This window comes from Castor canadensis, chromosome 10 (assembly GCF_047511655.1).
Source record: "Castor canadensis chromosome 10, mCasCan1.hap1v2, whole genome shotgun sequence".
NCBI lineage: Eukaryota > Metazoa > Chordata > Mammalia > Rodentia > Castoridae > Castor > Castor canadensis.
The window spans coordinates 12,887,609-12,899,658 of NC_133395.1; the positions used below are offsets into that span (position 1 = coordinate 12,887,609).

Below are 12,050 nucleotides of genomic sequence, written 5' to 3' on the forward strand. Positions count from 1 at the left end.
GGGTGGTAAAAAACCTTCTGATTTCACCTGGACTTACACCTCGTTTTGCAGATAAGGAAGCATGTGGGCATCAGGGATGGAAAGGAGTTCATTAGTGTGAGAGCCAGACTGGAGACAAGGTTAATTAGAGGACAGATAAGGCACTTTAAGGAAAGAAATGCTGAGCGTGGGTGGGATTTTGGTGACTGTGTTCATGGGGGGTCGGTGTTCAGAAACAGACAACCACCAGAGCACAGAGCTGGGAGATGGGGTTTTCGGGGTGGTGAACCAGATGACATGGGGACCTCCTGTTTGGGAGCCGGAGAGGCAAGATGGGTAAGACAGTGGGAGTCCATGAGACTCACACAGGAGGTGGCCTGTGTGGGGAAGCCCCAAGGTGAGGGTCCTGGGGAAGGATCCCGACGCCAGCCTGACCTTGATGCAAACTTGTGGAAGAACTGGAAGTTCTTTCTGTGGGATCTACAGCCCTACAAGTCGTGTGAGAGTCAACTGATGGGAAGCTTGGTATGGCCTGTCAAGTACACTACAGGCAGGGGTCAGGTGCAGCCCTTGAGGAGGACAAGGACACAGCAAAAGACGTGACCTTGCCACTCAGAGCTCCTACCCCACCTGCCACGCCATGTAGGCAAACACATCAGAGAATTTTCTAGCACAAGTGCTAATGCATCTGTGGTTGAGAACAAGTGGGGAGGGGCTCCAGCCCTCAGCAGGACCCAGGAGCCCCCTGGCAAAGGCTCCCTGAACCAAGACGTCCAAACTTGAACCAAGCTTTGAGAGCAACGTGAGCGTCTGAGAAAGCAAGGACAAGACACGAAGCAAGGAAAGGGCCAAGGATGACATCCTGCCACTTCCTGTCACTGTCACTCCTGCCAACCCTGCGATGGACATGAGGCAGCTTCTTGTCACGTGGGACACCTTCCCAGGCACGGTTACCAGGCCTGTTCCGAAGGGCAGGGAATGGCTCTGCGAATTCCCTCTGCTCTCCCCACAGGGACACTGCTAATAAAAGGATAAACACGGAGGAGAAGCCATCTGGAAGAAGAAGAACATCAGGGGAGCAGTGTTTGTTTACCAGAGGGTCAGGAAGCTGACACATAAAACCTTCTCAGGGAAGTGGCCTGGCAGGGAATGTGTTCTTAACCCTTCCTGAGGCCAGGGACTCAGCTTTACAACCTCGGTGGGAAGAGAAAGCCAAAAGCTGCAACACCAAACCACTGGGTGTGGCTTACTCCCACATTAAGATGAGGAGACGCCATGCAAAACTATAAATGCTACCTTCGAATTTTCCACTCTGCAGAGGAAATACCTGAAAAGACCGTCCAAGTTCAACAGTAAAGGTGTCCATGCGCTAGCCGTGGATGGAAAAGACTGGCCTTCTCTGCCCTGGCTTTGCAAAAGGTTAAACTCTTCATGATAATGTTTTTAAGGGTTACAGACAGTGATGGGAACAACCACAGACAGGATGGTTTTTCTGTGGGCCAGGAAGTGTAGAGGGAATGTGCACTGCAAATGACTGCTTTGCCTGCGTCCAAGTTTTAAAAGAAAAATAGTAAGAAAAGGCCCAGGAAACCCAATCCCTAGGGAAAGACAGGGTTCATAAAAGAAGACCCCAAAGGGAAACTGCAGAGACTTCTGGCTGCCGGCCCTGCTCATCAGTGTGGCAAATGAGAGAGCACAGTGGGAATTCACTCACTCGGGATTCCAGCCCTCGTGGGCCAGAAGCATGTGTCTGGTTTCCAGGGTCAGATGCTTGTCTTGCTAAAAAGTCATGGAGCACGATTTTAAAGCAATTACAGGGAGCCGGGTCTCTGCGATCCTACAGCCACTGGCCTCTAATCCTGAGTGGGATGCAATGGCTGAGTCACAGCAGCCCTGATGGCTTCCAGCTGTGGGATGGCCTGGCCAGGGTTGTTCTTAAAGAAGACATGCAGTGATTCCAACTCAGCTCCGTTAATAGAAACGCTGATATCTGGCTTTCTACACTCAGTTAAGGCAGACATCTGTTGCCCACCAGTTAAGAAAGAACATGATGGCCAAATAAGAAAAATAAAAATAAAATAGGAAGGGAGGAGGCATGTCAAAACTAACAGTGGCAGAAAACTCTACTGGTTAAATGAATTCACTCTAACATTCAATCAGCAAACATGTAATAAGCACTCGCTATCTGCCAGGGGTGTGCTGGATGCTGGGGATGTGGAGATAAGACAGGTCCCTGCCCTGGGAAGCATCAGTGCTACTGATACCTCGTAAGCTCCCAGTGTGTGCCAGGAACTGCTGTGATACTTTATCAGTTTCTTTTTTATGCTCATGCCAGATGAGGTAGGGTTTACTGTTACCATCATTTTATGGAAAAGAAAGCAAATGCTGAGGGGTTCCGTAGTCATGCAAGCTCCACTCTGACAGGCGTATAAGCAAAGAGGTCTGCAAAAGGGAAGAAAAAGCACAGCCACTGAAGTGTGCTAGTAAAACTAATAAGACCATTAAGGATGCATAGGAGTTCAGCAGGAGGGAATGAGAAAGGATCTTCCAGACAGAGGGATTAAAAATACAAATAATAGCCATCAGAAATTAGGAGGGAAAAGAATTTTAAAAGATGAAAATGCAATGCTACGACTGCTTCTTAGGCAGGGAGCTCCTAGCTAACCAGTGTCTGGGAATGGAGTGTTGACATTCTTTGGCTTTGAACTCTGAAGAACTTCGGGTGGCCACAGCACAAGGATGCCTGTGGTCAGCACACAACAGCAGCATTCTCAGCGTCTCAGCCAAAACAGTGAGGGGTCAGCCTTCCACAGAATAGCACAGCTATAGACTGGGCTCCAGGTCCCCACACAAGACCAAAGAGCAAACAGGGAAATTGAGCACCTCACCAAACCAGTCTGGCAAGGAAGAGAAAAAGTGGGGAGGGAGTGCAAGGGCCTTTCAGAGGACGGCAGGTGCTTTCCTCAACAGATTTTACCATTCCAGAAATTAGCAGTGGCTTTGTTCTCTGGGTAGGAAGGCAGTCCCAAGACCTCGAAAGGCAGGGATCCACAGGAAGAAAATTAGAAAGGTACAAAGGTCGTTAGCGATGCACAATAAATTGGCAGCATTCTGGTTCCTCTTTCTCTGAAACACTTAATTCACACTTTCTGAACAGTGTTCTTTGAAATAAATATAATTTAATGAATCATGTCTCATTAGATGATTAAATGATGAGTTTCTACTGTTAATACCGACAATTAAATCTCAGTCACTCCAGCCAACTGTCTCGACGTTAACAACAGGTGTGCTCCCAAAGTCTGTAAGTTGTTTGTTTGGAAGTTCAAGAGTTATCTTCTTCCTCCACAAGCAAGGTGAGACACAGTGTTTGGTACCCAAGGTAGAGCACAAAGGATTGGACCGAGGTGTACTGAGGGTTCCCTACACCTGAGCCAAGGTCAGGCAAAACAGACACCCCTACACAAAAGTGCACTGGCATCTCTGAAAGCCTGAGGCGGGCGGACAGACAGACAGACCCACATATACACCACCCTGCAGGCAGGCTGCAGCTCATGTAACTGACCACATAAGTGACTCACTGTCAAGCAACAGTCACTTAAGCGCAGGGCTGGGGGGGAGACTGAGGCAGGGCTCAGAGCTGAAGCCCCAGGGTGAGAAGGTAGAAGGCCCCCAACTCCTTTAAGGGGCCGGGGCCTCTGGCTCCTTCTCTCCCTGGCCTTATGGCTACCACATGCTTCCTTCCATGGCCTCTGGGGCGGCAGGCCTCTTGCTACTAGGCTGACACTCTGGGGACTTGGAATGGGGATTTTTACACTTCCACCCCACCAGGCCACGCATGGACTCTCACCTGATGGCCCCAGATAAACACACACATACTGTTCTTGGGTTTTCCTTGCCAGGCCTCTACACACCCCAATTTGGGAAGAACTTCCTGCAAGAGTAGCAAATTGAGCCGAGATCCATCAGGAAGATCAGTGTACCCCCCAATTCAAACATAAATATATAATGTTCCACAGACATGCCTGTGTAACATATGCACGTATTTACCACAATATATCACAGCTATACACGTGACATATTTAGGTATACGAAGATACATATCACATATACCGTACATAAGCGCACAATTCCACATGTTCGTGAACAGAAAGTCATTACAACTCCCATCCGCAAGGCCATTTGTGTCACTATACGGCAGATCGGGTTGCTCAGGCCTGGAATGGGTGAGTGGCTCGAGTTGCGTGAAGGGAGGGAGGTGGTGCCTCCTGTCCCTGGGACCTGGGAATGAGGCAACCTTTGCCCACACATGGGTTCCCAGACGTGTCCCCAACTTACTGGAACTTCAAATGCCTCCTGGGTGTCATCCAGCATCTGGATTTTGATGGACATGAGTTTTCCTGATGGTGTCGGGGGTGGCTTCTGTCCACGTTCCAAGGTGCTGATCCCCGAGTTCTCTGGGGCCCCCAGTCGTGATCCGGGGGTGGGCTTCTGCTCTGTTTCACCCATGATGAGAGTAGCTTACAGGCTATCTGCAGTGAGAAGGAGAAATACATCAGAAGAGGCACTCTTGTAAAACCACTTAGGTAACTCTGTTATCAGCTCCCTATCATAGGAACTTCCCAACCACCCAGGAAAGACAGAACTCTGTCATCCTCCCTTGCACCACTCCCCCGCCACACACACACACTCACAGGAATCGCAGGTGGCAGCCTCTACTTTCAATGTCACCTTTAGGCATGTAAATACTTTGCATATTTTGTTTATTTGCATAGTTTTGCATGCTGTTGCATATTTTATTCTTTTCTACTTTCATAATCAGCTCTTAATTATTCATACTATAGACCTGGTTGTCCTCCGCATATTATTATTTGGTGTCTTGGATGAGCTAGGCGGTACTTTTCACACGGTGGAGGCTGGTGAGAAGATGGTAAACAGTGCCTGGGCCCTTTCATTAGCATCCGTTAATCACCTTGCGGGGACACAAGAGCAGAGAAGTGATGTGGGATTATGAAGATAAGTGGACAGACACACACGGTGGCTCTCCAGCTTGTCATCTGGCTGCAGGAGTGAGCAGGCACTCACTCAGACAAGGCCACACAGCAAGGGACTTTCTCTCCAAGTCTATTGCTGGTTTCCATTACAATAATGTCCTAATCCATGTCCTTCCTGCCACCCGGTCCTCCACCTGGTCCCCTTCCCCAAGGAGCCATTCTACATATTAGAATATCCACAAGGGTACTCTCCTAAAACCCAAACAACCCTCTTGGGTCACACACCACTGACTCCTCTCTCGGGACGTGTGCCCTCAGTCCACTCCTCGCACCACCTGGGCCTGGCTCCAGGCCTTCATGTGCAGGGCTCTCTCCAGTTTCCACCTGGAAGCTTCTACCATTACTCTAAGCCTCAGATCAAATGCACATCCTGGACACTGGGGGCAGAGCTTAGGTGCCTCTGGCTCCTCTGTGCTCATGGCTCTGTGAAAGCCACCCCGTGGTAACTGAGCCATGTGCATTTGCCTGTTTACCATGGCACAAGAAGGGCTCTAAGGAGACCCCAGACTTGGATATTCTCTGCACTGAGGCCCAAGGCCTGGCACGGAATTGAGCTCTATATCAGCGCTTAATGAGCAGAGCATCAGCTAGTCCAGGTCCCCAGTGACCGCAGATGAGGGTCATCAGTACACAGAGGAGTGAACTGTCAACATGAGAAGAAGTGGCTACAGGGGACACCAGGGAGCCTCCACCATGGAGAAGCAAGAACTGAACTCTTTCCAAGTTTCCATACTTGGAAAGAGACAGGAAACACTCACAGGAAAAGCATCCCAGGGAAGTGGAACAGGATTGCTGCAGTTATGAGAGAGAAATAAAATGGCCTATGAGAAGGAGGGGGAGGATTAGGGTCAAGGAGTTAGAGATGCATGTCAGAAATAGGCTGAACTCAGACATGGAGGACCACAAATGCCTGGCCCAGAGAGGAACAGACTTTACCTTGCAGACAGCAGGAGCCACCAGGATAAGAGAATGACCCAACAGAAACACCAGGACATGGAAGAAGAAAGGCGGGTGCCTGGCTTCAAAGCAAGTGCACAATTGGGGCTTGAGGTGACAGCATGGACAGGTGATGTGATAACCCTACTTTGGTGGGAAAATTAACCCAGTGATGTAAATGGCAGCTATGTGTGAAAGGTAAGAGTGTAGCAATGGTCAGAAAGCTTCAAGGCAGGACAGAGGGACAGGGGGAGCACAGGCCAGCCTGCCAGGGAGGCTGACAGCCATGACAGTGAACAAGGTAGGGTGAGTGTGGAATCCAAAAATCAAAAGAATCAATTGTGTCCAGTCACAAGCATGAGAAGACAGGAAGAGGAACAGGGAAAAAGATCCAAGGGCATTCAGTGACAAAGTCAGCCAGGGGACAGGGCCATTGAGTGTGAGGTACAGAGCTAATGCTGCATCTCACACCTTCCTTAAGCTCTTCGGCACAGCCACCAGTTTCTAAGTCTCATTGTGTGGGGTTCTCTTGTCTAACTCATTCCACTTCCTCCCAGAAGTTTCTAGTAACATCCTCATGGAAATTCCTAGTGTCCTCTCCAGGAAACCTCTTACACAGGCACAAGGCGGCCTAAGGTCACCAGGTCAGAGACTGTGGAACCACGCCAACAATCACTATGGTCTAAAAGCATGGGTCCTTCCATCGGGCAGAGAAAGGGCCCTAGTGCCCTCTAGGAAACACCACTGACTCTCCACACCCACCTCTCCACAGGGGTCCAAGGAAGCCTGTTGGGGACTGTTATTTGTTTTTAGGCCATCGGAAGCATGGATTCTAGGACAAGGCAAATGCCAATCAAGTTTCAGCCTTGCCGAGACTGCTACCTCCTTCCAGTGAGGCCATCTAAGACTCTAGGCTGTTACCTGGTGCTTTTCTAATTTCTGCCCCAAATAAGCATTGACTGAGACCCTTCTTCTCATCTGCTTATCTGTGTGATCCAGGCTTTGGTTAACTCACCTGGTGGTCTTGACCAATGAGACTAGATTGATAAGACTAGATCATGTTAACCTATAACACAGAGCACAGTGACTTACAGACTGGAAGACAGACAACCAACATTCCTTCTATCAGTGAATCAAGGGTGGTGGTGATGTATTCATTGTGAAGTCAGTTGTGCTCAAAATCATCTTTACAAACCAGGACAAAGTACTTCCATGCACGTCTCATGGTTGCAGACCAATGTAACATGCAGACAAAATGCTATGGGTCAAGAGAACCTTCTGAGTTTCTGGCTTCTGCTCCCCACTTTTCCCTCGTTGGTGCTGACTCCTCCTTCCTGCCTCTCACCTGCCTCCTGTGCCCCACAGTCCACCTTAACTGTGGTTTTCTGTGCTGGCCATTGCCGCTCTGCCTGTCATTGCTGTAAGTCAGGAGGCCCCAGCCAAGGGACAGGCCCGTGTCACCCCCACAAAGGTGTTGAGGCCCTGACTACAATATGTCATCTTTTGTCTTACCCTAGCAAAGAGCAAGGTCCCTCATCCCCTGAGCCGAACCAATTCTTTCCCTCTTACCCAAGATCCCCAGGTGCATACACACTGTAACTTCCAGAACCTTGGTGTTCAAAACTCTGAATTACTGATTAGGAGAGATTTGGTACCTTCACTTCTTCTTCTGGAGTTGTCAGGGGGCCTATATATTTCTGCTTACGAGTACTGACATTTCCCCAAAGAATGTCACACTTTCTTTCTGGTTTCATACTTGCACACAGACGGTGGCTGTACATGGAAAGCTCTGTTTCATTCAAACGTAAATCCAGCCACGAGTTTAGAGCTCAGCATCCAAAGAATGTGAGGACCCATCACAGAGCATTGGCAAGTCATAAATGGACAACCACACCAAGGCTTGACGTGGAGATCGGCCAGCCCCTAACAGAGGGCTGTCTTCTAGGTAGACAAGTCCACCGACCTACAGTCCTGCTGTGGATAAACACGAACCCATGCTTACTCTGACTTTACCTCCATGAAAGTCCTCTGACCCCCGAACTGCTGGAGGACTCATCCAAATGACAAATGTGTTATTACTAACTGACGTGACCATTCCAGACCTAGAAGTCAGGTGTTTGCAGAAGCCACTTTAACTCTTTAGATCTATACGAAAAGTTACGCACACGGATGTAATATTGAGGACGAAGTAACAGGATTTTAATCTAGAGTTGTCATGAGATCCTGGCTCAAAGACTTCCTCTTGGAATTCACCCAAAGTAATAAGGAGCACACACAAAAAGGAAAAGTCCTTTGCTGAGGAGGCTAGAGGACATGCGCCAGCCAGCCACAAACTGTGAGAGGGAGCTGCCAAGTGCAGTGAAGGTCACACAGAGGAGAAGCAAAGGCTCTGAGAATCCATCAGTGCTGCAGCCCACAGGCAAAAATGGCAGAGCCCTGCTCTCCCAAATCAGTAGAACACCCTCTGCTCCAAACCCAGCTGTGCATTCTGGACCCACAGGGACAGAAGTGCGGAGAAGCCAGCAGAGCTTTCCTGGCACAGGGGGAGTGAAGTAAGGAACTCCCCAGACGATCCATATTGGGAGGAAGCAGCTGACTGCTGAGGCGAGGTAAAGACAGGCTGTGTAAGGAGCATGGCCTAGGTTCACAGCCCAGCCTCAGCAACAGGAAAAAAGAACACCCCTCTCACTCCCACAATTACACAAGCCACAAGACTCCCACCCGCAGGGGACAGGCCCTGTCAGCCAGCCCTCATGAGGCTCCCACAAATAGCCAGTTGGTAGAGAACTCCTCTAAAAATAAAAATGGACCTTTACAAGATGCTGCAAGAAGAAAGAAAGCAACTGAGCATGGTGGCTTATGCCTGTAATCCCAGCTCCTGCAGAGGCAGAGATCAGAAGGATGGAGGTTCAAGGCTAGCCTGGGCAAAAAGTTAGGGAGACCCCATCTCAACCAACAAGATGGGCATGGTGGTGCATGCCTGTTATCTCAGCTGTGGAATGGAGGCATAGGCAGGAGGATTGCAGTCTGGGGCCTGCCCAGGCAAAATTGGAGACCCTATCTGAAAACTAACAAAAGCAAAAAGAAAGGCTGGGGCATGGCTCAACTGGTAGAGCACCTGCCTAGCAAGAACAAGCCAATGAGTTCAAATCCCACTACCACCAAAAGAGGAAAGCAAAAAGTAAAAACGAATGACAGATGAATACCCAAAACAGAAATGTCACATGCAATCAATTAAAGTTTTGCCCAAGCACATTGTCACAAACTTAAAAAAATAATTGAGTCTATAAACAAAAACAGAAGAGGACCTACAAGAGTTAGGGGAAACTCTGGGAAGACACCAGCAGGAAGCAGAATGAAGGCAGATCTCCCTCGGGGAATGAGAAGGGAAGCAGGAATTAAAACACAGGTCAAGCACCCCTAATCCAAAATCCAAAATCTAAAATGCTCCCAGTTCCAAACCTCTTTGCACACAGCCATGATGTCACAAGTGGAGAAGTCCACACCTGACCTTATGTGACAGATGACAGTGGGAACAAAGCACTAAAAGCATTCTATCAAATTACCTTCAGGCTGTGTGCTAAGATGTTCGTGGAGCTATCTCCTGATCTCCTGTGTAGACGTGGGGCTCAGCCCCAGGCTGTCTCACCGTGTATGTGCAGATCTTCCCACATCCAAGGAAATCCCACACTTAACCCCTGTGGTCTAAGGCACGTGCGATGAAAGGCTTTCAGACAGCATCCCCCGCTGCAGAGCACGTGGGAAGAAACTAAACAAAGTATGTCCTGGTGAACTGTGAGCATTTGCAAGGTGGGGGGGGGCGGTGATAAAAATGAGAATGGAGTTGAAAACAAAGGTAAAAGGATTCATATGAAAGACAAGAGTGACCCAACATGCCCACAAGTGGTGTCGCTAAAGAAAAAAAAAATTAAAGAATGTAACGAGGGGGAAAAAAAAGAATTTAAGGTATAAATCAAGAAAATATTCCAGAAATAAAAGATGATTTTCCATAATTAATTAATGTGTACTCTCCCAGGAACAATTACTATAATATGATCACCACCAGGAAACTTCTTGAGTCACCACTAGCCTATAAAAATGAAGAAGGAAGCTCACGCCTGTAATCCCAACTACTCAGGAGGCAGAGATCAGGAGGATCACAGTTCGAAGCCAGTCAGAGTAAAAAGTGCTCAAGACCCCATCTTAACCCACAGCTGGGAGCAGTGGCACACACCTATCATCCCAGCCACACAGGAAGCATAAATAGGAGGATGGTTGGCAAGGTCTGCCCAGGCGTAAAGTGAGACCCTATCTCAGAAAAAACCAACACAAAAGGGACCATGGCGGCGTGGCTCAAGTGAAGCAGTGAGGACCTGAGTTCAGCCCCTAGTACCACCCACACCAAAAAAATTAGGAAGGAATTAAGACACCTGGGGAAAAAAAATCAGGTAAAGTAAGAGCAGACAAAAGTTCAGACTTCTCCACAGCCAAATGCAAAGACTAAATGTCAAAAATACTTTTAATGAAAACATTAAACCCAGGCAAGTCACCCAGGCATATAAACAGCCAAATGTTTAAAACAGGCAAGAATTGAAAGGAATGCCACCTAAGAACTTCTGGAAGAAACTGCTGAAGGAGAAACTTCAGGAAGACCAGAGGAAGGGGGTGAAGCAAGGAGAAACAGCTATTCCTGAACTTGAAATTCACTTATATTGTCAGAGGAAGACTAACAGAACTGTAATGGCTACAAAATATGAAAACCCCTAGAAATAGGAAAAACACAATGAGGACCTGGGATGTGGTTCAGCTGGAGTCCTGCTCAGGCAGCCTGAAGCCCTGGGTTCGATTTCTAGCACATAAGGAAAAAAGAAAAAGTATAAGTAAAAACTTGGCAGAGAAAGAAGTGGAAATGGTGCGCCGTAGGTTAGCTGAGCTTCATGTGCTAGAACTGATAACAGGAAGAACTTGTCTCTAGAGAAGTACAGATGGTTAATAAGCACTTGAAAAGACCTTGACATCATTAGTCATTAGGAAATGCAAATTACATCCACCATAATGGCTATAATAAAAAAGATAGGCAATGGCAAGTATTACCAAGAATGTGAAAAAACTGGAACTCTCATCCACTGCTTGTGGCTAGTGGGAATATAAATGATGCAAACAGTCTGGAGAACATTTTATAAGTTTCTTAAAAATTTAATCATAGCTGGGGGTGGTGGTGCATGCCTGTAATCCCAGCTACTCAGGAGGCAGACGTAGGAGGCTAGAGGTTTGAGGCCAGCCTGGGAAAAGTTAGTGAGACCCCACTTCAACCAATAGCCCATCTCTACCAATAGCTGGCAAGATGGGATGCACCTAGCATCCCGAGCTATGTGGGAGGCTGAGATCAGGGGGATCATGGGTCCAGACCAAACTGCGGCAAAAGTTCATGAGACCCCATCTCAACAGGAAAAAAGCTGGGTGTGGTTGCAGATACCCATCATCCCAGCAATGGCAGAAAGCTTAAAATAGGAGGATCACACAGCAATACCACTCTTGGGGATATACCCAAAAGACTGTTACTCCAGAGGCACCTGCACATCCATGTTTATTGCGGCACTATTCACAATAGCCAAGTTATGGAAACAGCCAAGATGCCCCACTACTGACGAATGGATTAAGAAAATGTGGTATCTATACACAATGGAATTTTATGCAGCCATGAAGAAGAACGAAATGTTATCATTCGCTGGTAAATGGATGGAATTGGAGAACATCATTCTGAGTGAGGTTAGCCTGGCTCAAAAGACCAAAAATCGTATGTTCTCCCTCATATGTGGACATTAGATCAAGGGCAAACACAACAAGGGGATTGGACTATGAGCACATGATAAAAGCGAGAGCACACAAGGGAGGGGTGAGGATAGGTAAGACACCTAAAAAACTAGCTAGCATTTGTTGCCCTTAATGCAGAGAAACTAAAGCAGATACCTTAAAGCAACTGAGGCCAATAGGAAAAGGGGACCAGGAACTAGAGAAAAGGTTAGATTAAAAAGAATTAACCTAGAAGGTAACACCCACGCACAGGAAATCAATGTGGGTCAA

At 47.9% G+C, this 12,050-nt stretch overlaps 1 protein-coding gene across 8 annotated transcripts in view; it reads right to left on the reverse strand.

The window, feature by feature from the left end:
• Farp1 (FERM, ARH/RhoGEF and pleckstrin domain protein 1) overlaps positions 1-12,050 on the reverse strand; it is a 254,241-nt gene that overhangs the window by 192,469 nt on the left and 49,722 nt on the right. For 5 of the 8 annotated variants that reach the window (XM_074043098.1, XM_074043099.1, XM_074043101.1 and 2 more), the window contains exon 2: positions 4,315-4,508. In XM_074043098.1, the coding sequence (XP_073899199.1) occupies positions 4,315-4,485 (171 nt within the window). In that variant the 5' untranslated portion in view covers positions 4,486-4,508. Of the gene's footprint in view, positions 1-4,314; positions 4,509-4,822; positions 6,036-10,757; positions 10,955-12,050 lie in introns of those variants that run through there. The other 3 variants (XM_074043096.1, XM_074043097.1, XM_074043103.1) reach the window with 3 other exon arrangements.